Source organism: Sycon ciliatum, chromosome 1, assembly GCF_964019385.1.
Source record: "Sycon ciliatum chromosome 1, ocSycCili1.1, whole genome shotgun sequence".
Taxonomy (NCBI): domain Eukaryota; kingdom Metazoa; phylum Porifera; class Calcarea; order Leucosolenida; family Sycettidae; genus Sycon; species Sycon ciliatum.
The window spans coordinates 12,249,281-12,272,109 of NC_088643.1; the positions used below are offsets into that span (position 1 = coordinate 12,249,281).

Consider the following 22,829-nt stretch of genomic DNA (forward strand, 5'->3'; position numbering starts at 1 on the left):
CATGGATAGCCTGCATGACTCCAGAGAAAGTTGCATCAAAGGTAGCTGCAGCGGTGACCCCACTCCTGTCGGTTCTTGTTCAGATTTCTCCAGGAGCATTTGGGTTCTGGAATCCAAACTCTCAAAAGTGACATCAGAATCTGCAATGCTTTGACGGCAAATACAACACAGGACCGAGGTGCAAATGCTGTCAGCTTGTACAGATAGCGGTGCTTTGTCCAATCTTTGTATCCTGTCCACAAACTCTTCAACAAACATTGCTCTCCCAAACAAGGCAAGTAGGATACCCGACCACCCTGCTAATCCAGAGAAAGGAAGCAAGTCATCGCCAGACAAAACATCAACAACAGACAACGCCATCTGTATATTCACCTGTTCCTGAAGCAATTGGTAACTCCAATACACTGCTTTGTCTGCACCACAACCTCTACAGTCATCAACTTCCTTCACAAAGCCAAGAAAATGCTTGCACAGTCGCCGTTGATACATACATTGCTTGTCTTCAGGGCATTGGTAACGACCAAACTCGGCGATGAGTGGTTGCAACGAGTAGCGATCCGAATGCGAATTGTAATCCAGGAAACAAATCTTGATCAAAGGATCAAAACTTTCAAGATGAACCACATCAACATCATCACCTACACAATCCACCATCACACAAGCGCACTTAGATGAGAAGGAAGAGCGCAGTTGAGAGAGAGCATGGAATGATGCCTTATCATCCTGACGTAATGTGTTGTATGCTATTTTCAACAGCTGCAGAATTCGATCATTCGGTTTCAGACCATCATCGTTGAACACATCAAGACCAACCTTCTTGAACAACGATAGCAGCCTGGTGGGAGTTAATCGACCCCCTTGTAGAAGACCAGCTGTAATGCGTACAGCAAGTGGAACATTTCCACAATGATCCACTAACCTCTGTGCATCTTCAATGCTCACACTACCTTCAACACATAGACCATGGAGAAGTCCAACAGCGCAAACCTTTGTCAGACCATCAAGACGGTGTTGTTGTAGTTTAAACTGGGCAGCGTGTAGATCAAAGTAAACACGACTTGTCAGTAGAACATGAACGTTGTGTTGTAGTCGAAGTAGTCGTTCCACAACATCTTGTAGTTGGAAATCTTTATCAGCACCAGCCTGGATAGCATCCTCGGCATTATCCAGAATACATAGCATGCGGTGCTTGCCACCATCCTCATCCATGCCATCAGTTGTTTGTTTTGTCTTGCCAGCAGTTTCAGGTGAAGCCGGGTTTGTTTCGAGTCGGTTTTGAATCATTGCCTGGACAGCGTCAACACCAGCTACACCGCGTAAGTCAAAGAACTCCACACGACAACCAGCATTGCGACATACATGTCCAACAGTAATGGCTACGGACGTCTTACCAAAACCAGCTGGTGCCAGAAGACTCTGCACACGTGTAGATGATGATGTGGACTTTGTTGTGAGAATTTTGTCACTAATCTCTGTAACAATCTCATTCCTGCCAGTGAAGTGTCGGTCTTTGTCCGGTAGAGATGACTGGCTTGACGTTGCTGATCTTGTTGAATCCTGCGTTGTAGTCAATGCTGTGTTGGTTGTTGTACCCATACTAGTCGCATCAGTTCTAGTTACAGCTGATGTTGGTTGTTTGAAAACTGGCTCACGTCTGCTGGAGGTCCGTTGCTGGTCGGCCTGGCCATCTTCCACCGGGTGCTGTGATGGCTGCGTTTTCTGTTGGCCAACTGTTGTCATGGTGGTACCTAGCAAGATACAGAAAGCAAGAGTAAAAACCTATTGTAAGTTTTGAAAATCTTTGGCGATGTATGGCCTACTTTCTCCGTTAATCTGTTAAGCAAAACTTCAATGCATTTTTATACACCCGTCAAAACCATCTATCAGAGCAATGGATGTCATCGTGGCCACCCTATCTCAGTGGGGGGGGTCACCGATATGTTTGTCTAATGCGCATAGAAAGACCCTGATAAGAACAATAAAATGCAATGAAGAAGTTTTGCTTAACGGAGAAAGTCGAATCAAAATTTCACAGTACTGAACCTACTGGTAGTCTTCTGTGTGCTGATTCGAATGCTGTTGGTCCGAGGAAGCTGAGCTACTGCCGTTGGCCTATGTTCCCAGTCGATCTCATGCACTGGAAGCTGAGCTACTGCCGTTGGCCTATGTTCCCAGTCGATCTCATGCACTGGAAGCTGAGCTACTGCCGTTGGCCTATGTTCCCAGTCGAACTCATGCACTGGAAGCTGAGCCACTGCCGTTGGCCTATGTTCCCAGTCGAACTCATGCACTGGAAGCTGAGCCACTGCCGTTGGCCTATGTTCCCAGTCGAACTCATGTATTGGAAGCTGAGCCACTGCCGTTGGCCTATGTTCCCAGTCGAACTCATGCACTGGAAGCTGAGCCACTGCCGTTGGCCTATGTTCCCAGTCCAACTCATGCACTGGAAGCTGAGCCACTGCCGTTGGCCTATGTTCCCAGTCGAACTCATGCACTGGAAGCTGAGCCACTGCCGTTGGCCTATGTTCCCAGTCGAACTCATGCACCGGAAGCTGAGCCACTGCCGTTGGCCTATGTTCCCAGTCCAACTCATGCACTGGAAGCTGAGCCACTGCCGTTGGCCTATGTTCCCAGTCGAACTCATGCACTTTTAAATTTTTGGATGAGTGCACCCCACTACTAGAACAGTTGCGCTCGGTGAAATCCAACACAAAAGTGAATATTTTGGCACCACTGGATGAGTTGCTTTGACTGACAGCCCAACGTCTGAAGGTAAATTCCCCTGAAAGAAACATACATCCGTTATGGTGAATGAGAGTCGATCGTAGAGCAAAAACAATTGGCAATGACAAATGGAAAATTTTTCGTTCAAAAACGCCCCGATTTCAGCTACAAGTATTACAAACAAGAATCCCGGGCTTATTTCCTACTAGTGGTTGTACTAGAACTCTACAATTAGTAACAAAGTCATGTGATAGCGGGTTTTTTAAAGTGGTGTGTTGATGACTATTGTGGCCTGGCAAGGTCTCTTGGAGGTCATAGAATGATGGCTGGTAGCCTCGAGCTCAGTTTTTCCAGGGAAATGTTCAAATTTATGACTGCCGACAAAGTACTGTATGGCACGACATTTTCGGACAAAGCCAAAATTCGACCCTTTTTCGTACGGATTTTATTTTCGTACTGTCGTGCATTCTAAATGCAGTGCTGCCAAATAATTTTCGCCCAAAACCGGACAACCTTCACCGCCAAGGCTGACCACATGGTGCGAATTTTTCTCCTTGGCAATTTTTTACAGAGAATTTAAAATATCGCCTAAAACACCATGAAAATTCGCTTCGTTGCCATGGTAACCACATAGTTGCCAAGAATTTTGTAATGATGAGTGTGGTCGCACACTGACTCTGCACAGACTGTCAGTGTACATGCCATCCAGCCTGATCCAGGCATGTTACTTTGCATTTCCACAGCCAAGCGCTAGCCTTTTTAGAACAAATGTACAGTGATTTGTGCCGTCAGTTGCGCTGAAAAGTGAAAGTACAGGACTTCTGCATAGGAAAATAATGATCTCCGACATTTTGGCTGCTTTTCGGACGTTTCCCTTTTCGGACCGGTTTTCGGAAGAGCCTTCCAAAATCGGACAATGTCCGAAAAATCGGACGGTTTGGCAGCATTGTAAATGCACGCGTGTGTTTGCATGCGGTGCGCATGTAAAGTGTACACATGTACATAACTTTACAGGAACAAATTTTAGTACGGAATTAATTTTAGTACAAAAGAGGCCGTGTCCGAAATCGTACGAAAATAAATTCTGTCCGAAAATTTCCTGCTATACAGTGCCTTGCAATCTTCGCTCTCCAACAACTACTGTGCTAAGTCTGAGTTGAGGATTTCATCTGGAAAATGGTATTCTCTGGAATGCTGCACTATATCTGCGGCATAGCAATGAGTAAAGCTGACTCCGACAAAAGCAATGTTTGCGATTTCGAAGTAATAGAAGTTTGGAAAATGAAAGCCTGAGCAGTCACAGAAAGCAATTCAAGTATGGAAGGGGACGGTGTGGTTTCCGTCCAGCACTGCACTATTTTGTGCATACATGCGCGTGCGAACTGAAGTGCTTAATTGCATGAAGTGCATGACAATACAGGGTGTGCACATGCATGCCGTGTGCATGCATGTGCTGCACGGCATGCATGCCGGGTTTGCCTGCTTGCACAACTCACATGCTTTCACCGTCACAGCTTCTACAGTGTGCGCTCGATTCACTCGATTTTTACGTCCACCACCGGGAAATTGCTGTGAGCTGGCTTCTGTGATAATGTTCCTTCTACTGCGATAAAGTGCGAAGCTAAATGTTCTAGAATCCTCTTCTTTTAGACTAATTCGAGGCTGCTGAACACGAAAATTGGGTGTACCTGCCAGGGCCGTGTCTGCCTCTGGTCGAGATCAGTACTTCTCTATGCCTCTGTGCAAAGCGCAGCTCCACCTTTTTTGTTCAGGCATGGCATGTGTGGCATCAATGGAAAGGCAATGACCACAGCTACCTAAAACAGCATCGACAAGGGAGTACTGGCCACGGGATAAGATAGAAGCGGGGTCAAAGTCAGGCCAAAGAGATCTCACGCGGGGCCCAATTTACGGATTGTACAACTACAAACTTTTCAAAATTTCAATCGATCGGGACTCAGTCATTCCTGGGTTATTTCCAAAAACTAACATATGTACGTCGAAGAGAAAGCTCTCAGCTGTCCATTACACACCACCAAATTTGAACACATTGCAGTAAACGTATAGCAACAACATACCTGTGTGGGACAAAATGGAGAGCATTTCCTTGCTCTTGTCCGCATAACCAAGTTCCTCAATGACAACACAGAGATCACGATAAGTCTTTAGGCCACCAGCTCTGAGCAACTGGATGAGCGCCTCATTATGATCAGATAGTCCATCCCGGGACCGAATTATCTTTAGTCTCTCTATTGATGCGCTGTCAGTTATGAGATGTTTCTTGATCACCATCCGTCGCAGTCGATCTGCGTCAACTTTGTTCAACCATTGTTGAAAGTCACACACAAACCTTGTCAGGTCAAACGGATTGTCTGTCGCGAAAGCAGCAAAATACAGAAGGCACAGATGACACATGAACACACAACTACACACAACTACATGTCAAGAAACAAATAAAAATGGAATTGCACAACACCGATAATACATGGAAAGGAATTTGTGTGGACACACCCATTCCCATAGCGCTGCACATCCGAACAAGTTCCGTTATTTTACAACGTTTCGGCACTTGGCCATCGTCAGGTGATAAGAACAATGGACACACACACACATACACGCACACAAACACACATACACACACACACACACACATACACACACACTCACACACTCACGTGCGCACGCACACACACACATGCACACACACACAAACACACACACACACACACATTCCCAGAACCGCACATCGGAGCGCTTCAGCGATTGTTTCAATGGACAGCTGGGAGTTTTCTCTTCGACCTACATATCTTAGTTTTTGAAAATAAAAAAAGAAATGACTGAGTTACGATAGATTAAAATCTTGAAAGTTTCGATCGCAGGGGATCGAAAGTTGTACAGTCCGTAGACAAAGGGTTAAAATGTACACGCGAGTTGTGACTGCAGTTTTCACCTGACACAGGCTGGAACTGAACTCCCTAGCAATAATCTAGTGACCCATGACAGTGCTTCACGCCGGTGGCACCTGCATTTCTTGTAGATCTACAAGATCATCATGTAGATCTGGTTATAACCTCAGGATTGTCCATCTAACTGAACCCACCCAGGGTCAGCTCTCAATACGATTGATGTGAATGCATAAACTAATTGATCTCTGTAAGCACTTCTCACTGCTAACAAGTAAGTACAGTGTTGCGCAATGAAATCCAGTCGTGTCACTCAAGTTTGTGCCTTGCACCATTTTGCAGCCCAATGTTTGCAGGTCTAGGGCTGCGCAACGCCCAGCGCGTACTTGAGTGATGCTGTGACTGGATTTCATTGAGCAGAACTGTACAAGTCATGTTACACGAATGTTCAACGAGCCCCCCCCCCCCCAATCTTCCTATGCCACTGTTATCAATGTGAACACTTACCGGAGGACGAGCCAAGTCTTGACTCATGACACAGTGCACTGTTCGGTCAGCAACGTCTCATCGTGGCGGCTTTGTACTCAAATATGACGAGTGCTTACATCAGAGACTTGTAACTAATTGATTTCACTACATACCCACTGAAATTTTCCTCATATCAACTGCAAACTTGCCGCATATCAATAGTATTCACCGCATATTTACCGCAAATTCACCGCAAATTATGCCATATTTACCCGCAAATTACACCGCAAATTCTGGGATTTTTTCCACGATTTTCCCCCGGGACAGATTGTGTATTCCCAGGGTCAGCTCTGACTATAATCCACGTGCGTGCATGTACTGGCTGATCATTTGTAATGGCTTCCCATTTGCGCTTGCAAGCAAGTAAGTATCGGTTACGGTACTCCTCAATGAAATCCAGTTGCGTCACTCAAGTAAGTTTGCGCCTTGCACCTTTCGCAGCCGAGTGATTGCAGACCTAGGGCTGCGGAACACCCGTCGCGTACTTGAGTGACGCGACTGGATTCCATTGAGCAGAACAGTCGTGGCCAAAGAAATCCGACCCGCAAGTCAAAAGTAGCGCCGCGTTTACATTTCAATTACAGCATGCATGTTCACAAAAGCTGATCCGAGGGCCGCATGAGCCTTGGCGCTGCTTTTGGCACGTGGGTTGGATTTCTTTGGCCACGACTGTAGTTTCATGCATGTTCAACGAGTTCTCCCCCTCCCCCCTCCACACACGCACACACAGTGAGTGCGTTCGATTATGCACGCGAATCGATTCATGAATCGATTCGCGCTATTCACATCACCCCATATGAATAGAGTGAATCGATTCCGAATCGATTCTAGGGCTCATGACATGAAAATCGAACGACTTGAATGCATGCGAATGGATTCATGAATCGATTCAAGTGTGTAATCGAACGCACTCAGTGACACACACACACACACCTTCCTACACCACTGTAGTCAATGTGAACACTTACCAGAGGACGAGCCAAGTGGTGACTCACGATCTGCCGACATTGGCTTCGCCGGATGCTCAGTTTTCCCACTGGCAGTTGCACCGCGTCGCTTAGCCATGGTGCTGGCGACGTGTTCCGCTACATGAGGCTGGCTGTGTTGAACGAGCCTCAGGAACGTATCCACCTGTTCCTCCGTTTTCTTCAGCATCAGCCTCACCACATACTCTGCCAACTTCAACTTCTCCTCCTTGGCAGGTGCGCCAATATATTCCTCTCCGTCCAGAACATCACTCTCTAGTAGGTCTTCTAAGATTGTTGAAGCATCTAAATTTGCAAATAAGTACTTGATGTTGTATTTCACACTGTCCGGCATTGCGCCGGAAAGGTTGAAAACCCTCACCACCAACCACTCCGTCACGGCCTCAGCCAACGCTGGCTGGAGTGAATCGTTCTGTGGACCACAGTGAACAATGGAGAACAGAGTGAGACACCGCACACATTGACACAACTACACGACTGACACAATTCAACAGCTACCGACCGACAGAGAAAATGCGCCGAGAAAAATAATAGTAATGATCTACCGCAGTACCGGTATACCGGTAGATGTACCGGTCCTTTGAAGTAGATCTACATAGTAGCCATGGTAGCAGGAGTCGTGAAAACCCTTTCACTACTCCTAGATCCCGCTATGTACCGTGCTGGCAACTGAAATCCGACCCCCTGGGCGGCGCGCCGCGCCTCCTAGGGGGTCGGATTTCAGTTGCCAGCACTGTAGTAGAGTCTACCAGTGAAAGACTACTAGTACTACAGTCGTCCCTCTCTAATCCGGCACCTTTTGCAATGGCATTTTCTGCTGGATAAACAAGGGTGCTGGATTATCAAATCCTGCCCTCCAACCCGGCCCACCTGTTAACATACATGTTTGTGTCGTACGTCAAAACGTAGGGATTTTCTTTGTCAATCCAAGTACTTTGTGTAATACATGTCTTTAACATACACCTGGGAATATCCTATGCACTAGCATAGGATATTCCCAGGTGTATGTTACATATGTTGTGTATGTTGCAATGCTCCCTGACCGTATGCGATGTACAACTGCTGGATTAGAAAATCGATTTATGTACAGTTTGAGCGATTTGTTGCAGAAAATCGCTGCTGGAGGCGAAATTCAAGTGCCGGATTAAAGCGTAGAAAATGAGCTGAAATAATCCGTTTTGCCAGAAAGTGTGCTGGTTTGCAAGGGTGCTGGATAAACAAGTGCCGGATTAGAGAGGGACGACTGTACTACAGTGGTCCATCTATAATCCGGCACCAAATTTTGTGCCACGAAAATCTGCTGGATTAGGGAGGGTGCTGGATTAAACAAATCTGATTTACTGCTGCAATGTGCATGATGAGGGCATTTTGGCTACTGAAAATTGTGCTGGTTTATCGAGGGTGCTGGATTATAAAGTGCCGGATTAGAGAGGGACGACTGTACTAGTACTAGTAGTAGTAGAATGTAGTAGTAGATGTAGATCTACATGATTCATGTCTCTACATAATGATGTCTGTATAATGATTATGTCAGTGTAAGTACTGTAACGCACGCGCTCTGTCCCTTGGACTTGGAGTAAGTGTAGTAGTAGTACTAGTAGGTGTGGGAAAGACGAGACGTTTGGTGGTGGGTTGGCATGGCAATAGTAGTTGTGTTCGCTTTTCTCGCTTTTGCTTCAGTTTCGCCCAGTTTCGCCGAGCAACCGGTGAAGGAGGCTGATGCGGCCATTGGTGGTGGCGAGTTTCGGATGATCGTGGATGCAAGTACAGGTCAATGACTCATGATCCGACGAAGTCCGAAGTAGATCAGTGGCTGGCTAGTAGTAGGGGTGAGCCAAACCAAGCACCGATTGGCAACTTGGAAAACCCATTCAAAGTTCAAACAAATTCAGACGTGTGTGAATGTTCAACATCAACACCGAGGCTGTCTGCTATGGTCTTGATCAACTGGAGGTAGGTTTGCAACTGGCTGACCTACCGATGATGATAGCAACTGTGATGGCGGACATGGATGGCAGACTGATCAGATGGCTGGCAACAAAGTCATCACATCTGTGCCGTGCGCACTGGTACATACCGGGATAGTGTGAGTGTGTGGGACTGGCGGGAACAGTGTTCGTTACGAGTAGAGGCTTACAACATTGAACTGGTAACGACGGTGTTGGTGAAGGGAACGGCCGATATCTCCAACATAACCTGGCAGCCGTACAAAGGCAGCATCATGATGGCCAGCTTGCCCGACGATTTCATCACCACTCGGTATCCTGAACCGTTCCAGCAATGAGTGATGATAATGATGATGGAAGCACGGACAGGTGGCCAATGCCAAGCTGGAAGACATGTTTTCACCACTGAACGGCCTGGTCCAGAACGGAAAGGGGCAGCGTGTACGGTTGATTCATGGAGTGAGTGGTGTGACTGCCTAAATAAACATTGCACAGTTGCATCTACACATCTAGTTGAGTCAGGGTATCTTCACAAAGACGGAAGGAGAATGTGGGAAAGGGTTTAATTTGGGGAAGAAGTTTGGAGGTTGGCCGTGGCATGTGACTGATGGCGATTGTGGACTGCAAAATAACCTGTGTTGGTTGCAATATCCATTTCATGCCTAACACTCCACGCATAATGTCCACTACATTGTATGCCTGCAAGGAACTGGTCGGGGTTGCATTTCACATTTGTGTTTTTCAGTATTTCGGGGTTGCCTCTCACGGAAATAAAATCTGAAGTAGGAAAGCCGCTCTCTCTCTCTCACACACACACATTCTCTCTCTCCCTCCCTTTCTCTCTCCCTCTCTCTCCCTCTCTCTCTCTCTCTCTCTCTCTCTCTCTCTCTCTCTCTCTCTCTCTCTCTCTCTCTCTCTCTCTCTCTCTTTTGCTTTGTGTTTCTCTAGGGCACTTCACATTCCCTTGTGGTATAAACACATCCACAAGGTCCACCATGAGTGGACCGCGCCGATCAGCATCTCTGGGCTGTACTGTCACCCGGTCGAGCATGACATCGCCAACATATTGCCGGTATTGGCTGGTCCCGTCCTGCTCGGCTCTCACTGTATGTTGCTGCTCTTGTGGGCCTGCATCTCGCTGGCCTCCGTGTCCGTCGAACACTGCGGCTTCCACCTGCCGTTCATGCCGTCCAACGAGTACCACGACTACTATCATGAAAATTTAGTAGTGTAGTGTATGCATTCTGCATTGATTGGTAGCTGTAATACCTTGCATATACATGGGAGGAGGTGAACGCAAAAATCTGACTTGAGCCCCCCCCCCCCCCCCCACTGTACCCCTAAAAGGAAATACTCCCCCCCCCCAAAAAAAACTTCTGGCTGCATGTATAAGGGACCATCGCAAAAGTTCGCAGAAGCCCCCGAAACGAAGACCGTGAGTTTCGGGCCTGACTCCCCTCCCTCCCCCCTCAAACGAAACGACAGTCACAATATGGGCTTCATTATTTCACTTGGATGCTGCACACATAATAATTATTATAATAACTACACAGCAGGGGTTCATAAACCCTATGAACCCCTGCTAGTACTAGTACTAGCAGTAGCAAGAGTCCATAATTCATAAACCACGCGTTTTACGGACTCTTGGTACTAGACTACACACAGTGTACAGGCAGCCAGCTACGCGACACGCGCAGTTGCATGAATGGACTACGCGTCCTGACAAGCGATCTACGCCGGCTGTGATGGCATGCTAATCTATAATTATCAGCTCCTACATGTCGTCAATACTTTTTTGAATTGAAGCCCGGTTTGCGATTTTCGACACGACTCCCTCCCCCCAAACGTATTCTCTTCGTTTCAGGGGCTTCTGCGAACTTTTGTGATGGTCCCTAAAAAACCACGCGCACAGAAGAATATTACTCCCTCAGTCCCTGCCCCCACCCCCCAACAACAGAAAAGAAATACAGGTCCTCCCTCGTTAGTAGATAATCTCTGGGCCATCGAAAAAGTTATCTTATAATGAGACTTATCTTGTAGCAGGACTTGCAGCTAAAGGTGAAATAGGCACTACTTTGTACTTACCGGGGCTACCCTCGATACAACATAAATTATCGATGCTTCAACTCGTTATAAGATAATGGAAAATCTCCAACATAGCTCTTCCTTGGATGCAAAGGATCGTCCATATTCACAAATACATAGATATATTACGTTTCGTCTTTCTGCTTTATCCTACTTGTTTTGGCCTTGGTCCTGCATGGTCAGTATTATCTTATACTGAGGGTTTGGCACTCCAGGGACCTAGGCAAAGGGTCGTTATAACGAATTGTTTGTACTAACGGATTATGTTGTAACCGGACCTGTAAACAGTTGTATAGACCACGTTTCGCCAAGGGATCTCAGATTTCTATTTACTAACGGGGTTTATGTACTAACCGGACTCGTTATAATGAGGGAGGACCTGTACTCCCTGTTTCCAGCAGTCCACTTGCATACCAGTGTCATGGTTGTTGTCTCTTCTGACCATGAATGTTCCTATAGGTATTGTCTGATTCTGATCCAATGCACTACAATGCCCTCAGTTTAGTGAGTCTGCCATTCGATGATTCCGAGACCTCTGGTCAGTTGAGCATGGCAGGTCTCACCAGCACTGTCTCACTGCTGACTCCATGCTAGCCCCATGTACTGCTGACTCCATGCTAGCCCCATGTACTGCTGACTCCATGTTAGCCCCATGTACTGCTGACTTCATGCTAGCCCCATGTACTGCTGACTCCATGCTAGCCCCATGTACTGCTGACTCCATGCTAGCCCCATGTACTGCTGACTCCATGCTAGCCCCATGTACTGCTGACTCCATGCTAGTCCCATGTACTGCTGACTCCATGCTAGCCCCATGTACTGCTGACTCCATGCTAGCCCCATGTACTGCTGACCCCATGCTAGCCCCATGTACTGCTGACTCCATGCTAGCCCCATGTACTGCTGACTCCATGCTAGCCCCATGTACTGCTGACCCCATGCTAGCCCCATGTGCCTGCCGGTGAGTTTGTGTACCTCGTATAATTATAAAAACTGACATTATTTTTGTTTATGTTGGCTGCTGCTATGCAGGTTTAACCAGAACTTTGGCATACTGGGAATCTTTGATTTGCTGCATGGCACGGACAGTCACTTCCGTAAATAAAAGTCGTACGAGCGCCATTCCATGCTACTTGGCACCACCCCAGCCAACGTTCTGATTCCAGACGAACCGAAGAAATGCCAGTAAAAGGTCAAGTCGGCGGTGCATGTGCGTGTGTGCACCCTCACTGCTGTTGCTAGTCTCCTCACAGTCCACCCTTGACCGTCCCATTCTCCAGTTTCAATGCTAGTCTCCTCACAGTCCACCCTTGACCGTCCCATTCTCCAGTTTCAATGCTAGTATCATCACTACTCTACCTGTATATGTGTTCTAGCATATCCACCATCAATGCTGGTCACATGGACAAATTACACTTACCTACCATGACTACTTCAAGGATGCCGCTGATAATATTATTATTCACACAGCCAATGATTTTTTGTGCCACATTCATTAGTGCCCTAGCTCGGCCCAATCTGTGTTCTATAATGGGTGGTTAACGACATCGCACTGTTCAATCCACCAGACTTATCAGTGTCGACTCTCATAGCTAATGTGCATTTTTCCGAGCCATCACCAAGAAGTTCTTTTTCTTTCTCAGCTAGGCCCGTTCACAGTTTGTTTCTATTTCAAGTTCCGTCCGTTCCACCATCCTGGAAACATGGAGAGGGACTTTTTTGTGAATATTTTTAAGTTTATTACAAGCAAAATATTGGCTTTGACATCAGTACTACTTAACGGCTGTACCGCTATGACATCACTACTACTTACCGGCTGTACTGCTATGACATCACTAGTAGTTAACGGCTGTACTGTTATGACATCACTACTACTTGCTCCCAGGTCACTCTAATGTTTTCTGTACCCGATTACCGGTACTTAATTACGTCACTATTCAAGATGCTTTATACTTGAAGTACTGCATGTATGCTGACTTCATACAAAGTGTTAGAATATGAAACCTGAAATCACATTCAGTCTAGGCGTGCCTGTACGATACCGGCATGCCGACACTGCAACTTGCTGTTGCCAACCCCCCCCCCCCCCCCCTTGAACACTGTGTGGCACTGCGCTCGTGGCAAATCCAAACTCAGGATCTGCTCATCCGAATCCAGAGCCTCAGAGGGCTCAGGTACCCCCACCCCAGCGGGCGTTACCATACTCTTGTGCCTGCCCATGAGCACGGCCAGTAGTGATCTCTGGGTGCAGTATCGCCACAGGATCATGGTCCGTGACGTATGCCACCTCCATTTAACTACACTTTTATGTACTTCTGTCATGGACTTTGAAATCCGTTGAGAAGTCAAGCGGCACTGCTGGTCCACCTTTACAGCGTGTATGTGAACTATAGTGTGTGTACGTGCAAACAAATGTAAGGTCGCCGGTCCCGGTCATCCCATCTGATTTCAATGTTCATGACAGTACATTGTAGATCTTAACCATGGTAAATTTGATCATTACAACACTGCAGACTGCAGTGCATATTACTGCAGACTGCAGTGTATGCAGTGTATATTACTGCAGACTGCAGTGCATATTACTGCAGACTGCAGTGTATATTACTGCAGACTGCAGTGTATATTACTGCAGACTGCAGTGCATATTACTGCAGACTGTTGTAACTAATTACACTGAGTGACTGCATGCTTGTGTTGCTTGTGTTGCTTGTGTTGCTCGTGTTGCTTGTGTTGCTTGTGTTGCTTGTGTTGCTTGTGTTGCTTGTGTTGCTTGTGTTGCTCGTGTTGCTTGTGTTGCTTGTGTTGCTCGTGTTGCTCGTGTTGCTTGTGTTGCTCGTGTTGCTTGTGTTGCTTGTGGCACACGACAGTCACAAGCAACACGAGGAGTAATTATGGTTGGTAGTTATCATTACGAAGGTAAACAAGAGAATGGCCCGAGCATGCCCAGAGCAACCAGGTAAGGGCCAGCAGCCATGATGAGAGAATACCGTAGACATGCGCGAATGGAGATAATGTCGTACGAAGAAGCAGCGAGAGAGAAGCATGCAGCGACGGCATGTAAATGCAGTCTATAACAGTAACATAATGCAACATACTGGCAGAGGTAGGATCCCGTTCATGAGCTTGTAATGAATGGGCACACTCTAGTTTGGCATGGTGTACCCTTGAGCATGTATATACTCAGATAATAGACACACACACACACACACACACACACACACACACACACACACACACACACACACACACAAACACACACACAAACACATGCATGCACATCCATGCGCACCCCCCCCCCACACACACACACACAAACACGCACACAAAGACGTGCGCACGCGAGCACGCACGTACACACAAACACATTGAACCTGGGACACATTGCCATGTTCAGGCAGAATAGGTCCTGTGGTCTACTGAAAAGCCGGCCACAATCGGAAACGTGGAAGGAGCTGCAGTGTGTGTGTGCTAGGGTCGAACCATGGCTACATTCACGATGCTTCATGACTTGGCATGGTAGCAGACAACGGGTATTTCTTGCTTGCCACACGAATGCTAGCAATGCTGCTAGATTTCAATACTGGAGTAAAATATGATGTGTATCTCAAAGATAGTAGCATGAACTTGTATGTACAGGGTATGGCTGACACTGCTATGGCAATATACATTCCAGTATAAACATTTGTAGAGTAGAGTTTTGCAGGTTTAACTGACATAGCGGTAACTATTCTGTACAGTGACTAGTGTAAAAACAGTAGGTGAGAGTAGACATGAACACATTCAGTAAAACTGATACCACAGTAGACTGGACTAGACAGTACATGTAGTTCAGTTGATCATTATATCTACATAGTAACACAACACTGTGTGTGTCATAGACAATCTGTATACATCATGTCTATACAAGTGATGTCACAGTGTTGTGATCAATGACAGGTAGTGTGCTGTTGGAGTATCTCTTACTGCAGTAGCTGCTGGAAATGATCCCTGTCCAGTGCTGGTCACTTTCACCAATCTCAACTGCTAAACACTATCCAATAGAGACATTCATAAGCTCAGCTAGCCCTGGAGAGTGTACAACAGAGAGGGTGCACATACACCACCACACACACACACCCAAACACAAGCCACCACACCAGCACACATACCAAACAACACACACACAGGCAGAATCACACATTTACTTGAAGCTCTGGACATACAATTCGTCTTATGGATTGCATGCGTTGATGATATAATTAAGAATGAACTAAAGAAGTCTTTGTTATAATAATCATGACTCATAATGACATTATGACTGGAATCTACAGGCAACTTATGTACCCAATCTGAATAACATCAAGCTGTCAAACAGGTGACCTTATAACAGGATACGTTGCACACATACCACAGAAGTGACAGGCCCTGCTAACGAATTCTTCCTGACACATCCTGCCATTTGTTTTCCCAATGTACACCCCCCCCCCCCCCAACGCACATACACACATACCCACCCCTTGTCCGCCCACACCCCTTGTCCCTCACAAACACACACACACGCCAACACACACACACACACACGCACACACACGGAGACTCCGGGTCGCTAATCCTGGTATACACAATCATGCAGTTCATATGTTTCTCATTGAGCGAGACGAAGACGAGAAGAGGCATGAGTGTTTGTGACGGGAGAAGTGACTTTGTCTTTAGAATCAACTCTGGCAATCTCGAAACTTTTGTTGGAACTTGTCTGTGTTTACTGGTCACAGGTTGACACGGTGCAAGACCAATCTGAGTGGCAGCAGGGTATGTTGAGTGAATACGACCAGCTTACAAACTGGTCAGGGAGATAGGCAGTGAGGCGAGCAAGCGCACATTCGCTCGACAAAAAAGATATCACCAACACAAGTGCCCATACATGCACACACACACAGACACACATGCACACGCACACGTGCACACACACACACACACACACACACACACACACACACACACATACACAAACACACATGCACGGGTGCACATGCTCTCAAACACATACACACACTGAAAGACTCCCGCCTGTTCTATCAACCCATTGCTACAAGGTCACATTGGCCCCAGAAGGGGTCATACAGAGGGACGGTAGGAATATACCGTGTGGGATCCTACAGAAAATCAAAGGTCTTGTGTGATTATCCCCCCCCCTCCGCCTCCTGCCATGGACTCATCAGTAGTTCACTCGTAATACTGAACAACTACCAAACAAGTACAGGCAGACCTCAGACCTGAGTTGACAATACAGTCATTTGCTTGCTGTTGCTGCTGTTTGTTGTTGCTGTGTGCGTGTGTATGTGGGTGTGTATGTGAGTGAGGTGTGTTAGGGGTGGGAGCATGTATGGTGTGGCTGTACACAGGAGTGAGAAAGAGAGTAAAAAAGAATGATCCCACTTATGGGCTCGCCACACCTCAGTAAGTGGGTGAGGACAAGGCGCAGAAAAAGGATTGATGGCATCAGGGTATCCATCCCGGGATCCAACACACACACACACACACACACACATACACACATACACACATACACACACATACAACCCCCCCCCCCACCCACCCACACACACATCCGCACCCCCCCCCCCCCCCCACCCACACACACACACATCCGCACCCCCCCCCCCCCACACACACACATATCCCCCCCCCCCCCCTGCTGGTCCTGCGATGGACTCTCGGCAGTTCACTCGAAGGGCCCGTAGGACAGTCATGTTCACCTGCTGATGGTGCTGCATGGCGGTCGTCGCTGCACCGCGCTCCCAGTAGGGTCCGGCTTGCTGGCGGCGAGCGGCAATACGGATCCAAGTAGAGCAAGGAGAAGCTGGGTGGCGTTGTCGACGGCAGTGGATGCGGCGCGTTGAACTTCCAACAGAAAATCAAAGTCCACGAACTCACCTCTCTAGATCTCTGGATACAGATTACGATCGTCAGGCTCGCGCCTGCTGTTGCAGTGTTGGTGCTGCGTGGCGGCCATCGCTGCGTTCCCAGTAGGCGGGCGGCGGAGCCAGGTAGAGCGAGGAGCTCCGGAGAGGCTGAATGCCGGTAAGTGACGACGACATTGTTTCAAGGTACAAACAAGGGTCGCTGAGATCGGAATTTGAAGCGTGGAGGTACTTCAGGAAACCTGATGCTGGCGCAAGCTAAAAGTCCACAGTCGACGGTCCACTGTAGACGACGACATTGTTTCAGGCACCAACAAGCGTTATTGAAGTCTGAATTTGAAGCGTAGAGATACGAGAATGCAAGCTTGAACGTCTAAACAGAAGGAATTTTTTTAGGAACAGATGTTCTGCAAGTTAGTTGCACGCTCGAAAGTCAAAACAGCAATGACATGCAAGAGACATTGTACAGGATCTTGAAGGGTGCGTGCCCACGTGATTCGCGCATGCGCGCAGGTCGGGCCAGCTCGCTGGGCTGGCTGCTAACTCGCGATAGCATGCTAACGCTCATATGTTGCAGTGTAACACAAGATCAAGAATGGGAAGTAAAAAGAGGCAGTTCGAAAATAGGTCGTGATGATGTTACGGATGATTAAAAGTTTGGTTCGCACACCTCCCCTCCAACTCCCCCCCCCCCCCCAAACCCACACACCTACACCCCCCCCCCCCCCACACACACACACACATCCCCCTAGCAAGGCACTAACACACCAGTTCATCACACAGCACTCGAAATCTGTCATGTGAGTCAATGTTGACACTCTAACTTACTGCAGTATGCGATGTCTGAGTGCTGCCAGCATAGCACAGTGTTGGTTGTGTTCACTTAGGTGTTCATCAGTTTGACGATGTTTGCCACACAGGTAAGCCATGCCACAACGAGGACATGCTGTGATGTTGTCCAGGTCATAGCAGACAAAACATGCCGCTACACGTGGACACCATTCCTGCAGTGCAATGTGGTGATCAATGGTCACTTGGCCTCTCTTGGATTGATGATGTAGGGCAGCAAGGACAGAGATGTATAGTTGAGAATCGTCTCCAGCACCTCTCGGTGGTAAGTACACAATTCCAGACACTGAGAGACCAGTTGCACACTTGCTTGGCAGGCAAGCACTGAGATCCTTAACAAGTGACTTCAACGCTGGGAAGAGTGTGGAACTAACTTCAGTCGCAAAGAGAGTATTCTAGAGCAAAGCACACAACAAAGAAAAGTGTAGAAAAGAAAGTAACTTAACTAAGGCCCATACACTCGAAACAGAGAACATCATGCACAATAATAACAAATCAGACTGATATAGCGGAAAGCAACACATTCCATTTCACTAGTTTACAATGTTCAAAATTATCACATTCCCCTCTGTGTTCTTCAAGAAATCAACCTTAGAGAGACAGACACTATACAGTAGATAATTACTGAGTACACTGGTTTGCAATACAATGTTCCATTCAGAGTGGAATGTGGATGAAAAACAGTTATGGTAACCTGAACTGTGTACACTGCACTACCAGCTTACCTCCAAATTGAGCAGTGCTCTAGCCGTCAGAATACAAGACTGCATCACTTCCACATCAGGTATCTTGTTCTGGCTACAGTTGTTAATCAGTGCTGTTGTGTGATCTGCTGGATTTGAGCCATGACACCATCTCCTGACATAGTCCATCACAATGTTGTAGGGATGCTGTGCTGGTAGAGTGAGACCCAATGGAGTTGTGTGTGCCCTTCCATTTACTACCAAGGATATGTACTGGATGTTGTACATAACACCCATGTACATGTCCAGTGGTGTGGACACTGTGTCATTATCAATGGAGTACAGGTGCTGTTGTAACCGAAGAGCAGACACAGTAGTGTGGTCCTCATGGGTATTGACCGTGCGCCTGATAGCAGTTGGTACATGTTTCCACTCGCACAGTGGTATACCCAGTGTTGCAATCAATGATGGTGAAATAATCCACTCACTGCTACAGGAACTTGACATGACCTTGCCCAGGATCACAGCAATGCACGGGTGCAGAACGTAGTACACTGTACCACATGAACGGACTGCACCATCCTGTGATAGGAAGCGAGATGAGATTACTCTCTCAGCAAGGTCTTCTACCACCTGTACATTGGGTATATCCTTGTTTAGCAGAGTGGAACAATACAGTTGAATGAGTTTCAGGGCATATTCAGTCACACCTGTTGCAAGACCAATTCTCAGTGTTGTTGTAACACGCTGGTACACCACCTGAAGACGGGATAGTGTTTCCTGGCTGGGCTCAACCCGTCCTTCCCTGAAGTCGATGTCCAGAGACATGGATAGCCTGCATGACTCCAGAGAAAGTTGCATCAAAGGTAGCTTCAGCGGTGACCCCACTCCTGTCGGTTCTTGTTCAGATTTCTCCAGGAGCATTTGGGTTCTGGAATCCAAACTCTCAAAAGTGACATCAGAATCTGCAATGCTTTGACGGCAAATACAACACAGGACTGAGGTGCAAATGCTGTCAGCTTGTACAGATAGCGGTGCTTTGTCCAATCTTTGTATCCTGTCCACAAACTCTCGAACAAACATTGCTCTCCCAAACAAGGCAAGTAGGATACCCGATGACTTTGTTAATCCAGAGAAAGGAAGCAAGTCATAGCCAGACAAAACATCAACAACAGACAACGCCATCTGTATGTTCACCCTTTCCTGAAGCAGTTGGTAACTCCAATACACTGCTTTGTCTGCACCACAACCTCTACAGTCATCAACTTCCTTCACAAAGCCAAGGAAATGCTTGCACATTCGCTGTTGGTACATGTGTTGCTTGTCTTCTGGGCATTGGTAACGACCAAACTCGGCGATAAATGGTTGTAACGAGTAGCGATCGAAACACGAATTGTAATCCAGGAAACAAATCTTGATCAACGGATCAAAACGTAGAAGATGAACCACATCAACATCATCACCTACAAAATCCACCATCACACAAGCGCATTTAGATGAGAAGGAGGAGTGCAGCTGAGAGAAAGCATGGAATGATTCTTTGTCATCCTGACGTAGTGTGTTGTATGCTATTTTCAACAGCTGCAGAATTCGATGATTCGGTTTCAGACCATCATCGTTGAACACATCAAGACCAATCTTCTTGAACAACGATAGCAGCCTGGTTGGAGTTAATCGACCACCTTGTAGAAGACCAGCTGTAATGCGTACAGCAAGTGGGACATTTCCACAATGATCCACTAACCTCTGTGCGTCTTCAATGCTCACACTACCTTCAACACATAGACCATGGAGAAGACCAACAGCACAAACCTTTGTCAGACCATCAAGACGGTGTTGTTGTAGTTTAAACTGGGCAGCGTGTAGGTCAAAGTAAACACGACTTGTCAGTAGGACATGGACATGAAGTTGTAGTCGAAGCAGTTGCTCCACAACATCTTGTAGTTGGAGATCTTTATCAGCACCAGCCTGGATAGCATCCTCGGCATTGTCTAGGATACATAACATGTGGTGTTTGCCACCATCATCATCCCTGCCATCAGTTGATTTCGTTGTCTTGCCAGTAGTTTCAGATGAAGCTGGGTTTGTTTCGAGTCGGTTTTGAATCATTGCCTGGACAGCGTCAACACCAGCTACACCGCGTAAGTCAAAGAACTCCACACGACAACCAGCATTGCGACATACATGTCCCACAGCAATGGCTACGGACGTCTTACCAAAACCAGCTGGTGCCACAAGACTCTGCACTCGTGTAGGTGATGACTTGGACTTTGTTGTGAGAATGTTGTGACTGATCTCTGTAACAATGTCATTCCTGCCAGTGAAGTGTCGGTCTTTGTCCGGTAGAGATGACTGGCTTGAAGTTGTTGATCTTGTTGAATCCTGTGTTGTAGTCAATGTTGTATTGGATGTTGCACCCGTTTTAGTTACATTGGCGGTTGTTTCAGCTGATGTTGTTTGTTTGAAGATTGGCTCACATCTATTGGACGTCCGTTGTTGGTCTGCCTGACAAGCTCCCACTGTGTGCTGCAATGGCTGCGTTTTCTGTTTGCCAACTGTTGTCATGGTGATACCTACCAAGGAAACAGAAAGTATGAATAAACCTATTGTAAGTTTTAAATCTTTTTCAAAAGGGATGTAAGACATACTTCCTTTGTTAAGCGAAACTTTGTTGCATTTTTTTACAGTTCCGTCAAAAGTATTCAATGGCTACAACACAGTTTTCAGAGGGGAGAACAGAGCAGCATACGAGAGATAGTAGTTTATAGATGCCACACAGTTTGTTTCGAAGTGGTCCAACTTCTCTCTTCATCTCAATCCGATCACAACTCATTCCCTGCATTGAGTCTGCTTCCTCGCTGACTCCCGTCTGCAGTGCTGACACACTGACAGCTCACGCTCTGTAAACATTAAAAGATGCCGAGAAAATATTTGACCGTACTTCTTTGCTTGAACTGTGAACTTGACGATTTGCACGGTGCCGCTGTCGGCAGTTTTTCTCTCCGCCGCTCTCCAGAACCCCATGGAAGGTGCCATAGCGGCACAACCAAAACTTAATGTTTTTCATCTTTGCAGTGGGGTTCTTCTGCCAGCACGCTTCCAAAGCCTGCAGAACTTCTGAGCTCCTTTTCTGGTTTCATTCACCATCGGTGACACGTCGGTCTGCAGGCTGTGGAAGAACGCCAAGTCGTCCGCGTTGAGATCGGGGTTTTGTCCACACGCCCATTGATTTTCGTTGTGTGCGGACACAAACCATCGTACTGGTACAGCAGTGGCTGGCCGGCTCCTGGTCACTTCTTCGAGCCACGCGGGTTTTCAAACTTCCATTTCCCAGACCCAACATTTCCACATGGTTGGACGCATACAGTCAGACCTCGCATAACCGCTCACATCCGATTTCCACAAAAAATCCGATAGGCGAGGGAACCGGATAATCGAACACACATACTGTATGTATGCATGGCATATGCTGTAAATCGGTAACTAACAATAATTATTTTCTTCCGGATGGCAAGGGATCTGGATAAATGAGGACCGGATAAGCGAGGTTTGACTGTACCAGCATCACTGGTTGTGTATGCTGCATCCTCGTGAAACCACCACATTTTTCTGTTGCATGCTTGTCATGCATCATGTAGAACCACTTCTCACCTCCATGTGTCACGTTTTTCAGGTCGGAGAATTTCATGGTCTGCTCATTCAATTGGGAGAGGACAAATTTCATGCGCTTTATTTTATGCTCGGTTGTCAAATCCGGCTTGATGTATCGTCGCCGTCTCCGCATCTGAAGCACCTTGCACCTAGTTCAAACAGTCACAGGTGAGACATTAGTGAGGTTTTGCATTCCGAATTTCGGTTCGGCGCTCTTCGGTCATTTGTCGAACATCAAAATGTCGAATTTTCGCATCAACGTTTGTTTTGCAAGTCGAAAATGATGTGTTTACATTTCGTGAGCCCTAGCATCAGCAACGTCCTGTCCCGTGCTCCTATTCTTGCTGATTCAAACGAACTTTGATCGCCCAAGAGCCGAGGGCCAAACCTGTCTCCTCAGTCGCCTCAGAAAAACCAATTCCATGGCCAAGTCAAATTGTATGAGTATCGCCATAGTCTTTTCAGCCACACAGATGACGGTGAGGACAATCCAGGTGAAAGAGAGTAGACAAGCAGTGGAGGAGCAATCAGAGGTAGCTGACGACGCTGATGTCGCCAAAGACGCCTGGGAATC

At 47.0% G+C, this 22,829-nt stretch overlaps 2 protein-coding genes and 1 pseudogene across 2 annotated transcripts in view; 1 reads left to right on the forward strand and 2 right to left on the reverse strand.

The window, feature by feature from the left end:
• Positions 1–7,632, reverse strand: part of LOC135812221 (uncharacterized) — a 7,667-nt gene extending 35 nt beyond the window's left edge. The window contains exons 1-3 of the mRNA XM_065325598.1: positions 7,124–7,632; positions 4,803–5,096; positions 20–1,748 (exon numbers count right to left, since the gene is read on the reverse strand). Of these exons, the coding sequence (XP_065181670.1) occupies positions 20–1,748; positions 4,803–5,096; positions 7,124–7,475 (2,375 nt within the window). The 5' untranslated portion in view covers positions 7,476–7,632. The remainder of the gene's footprint in view (positions 1–19; positions 1,749–4,802; positions 5,097–7,123) is intronic.
• The window catches only part of LOC135812301 (fatty acid hydroxylase domain-containing protein 2-like), a 22,026-nt pseudogene extending 8,841 nt beyond the window's left edge, over positions 1–13,185 (forward strand).
• A 4,708-nt stretch (positions 13,186–17,893) lies between these two features.
• LOC135812395 (uncharacterized) lies at positions 17,894–21,169 on the reverse strand. The gene is made up of 2 exons (XM_065325788.1): positions 18,647–21,169; positions 17,894–18,316 (listed from the first exon to the last, which is right to left on the reverse strand). Exons 1-2 carry the CDS (start codon positions 21,167–21,169, stop codon positions 17,897–17,899), a joined length of 2,943 nt encoding a protein of 980 aa, XP_065181860.1. The 3' UTR covers positions 17,894–17,896.
• Between the last annotated feature and the right edge of the window lie 1,660 nt (positions 21,170–22,829).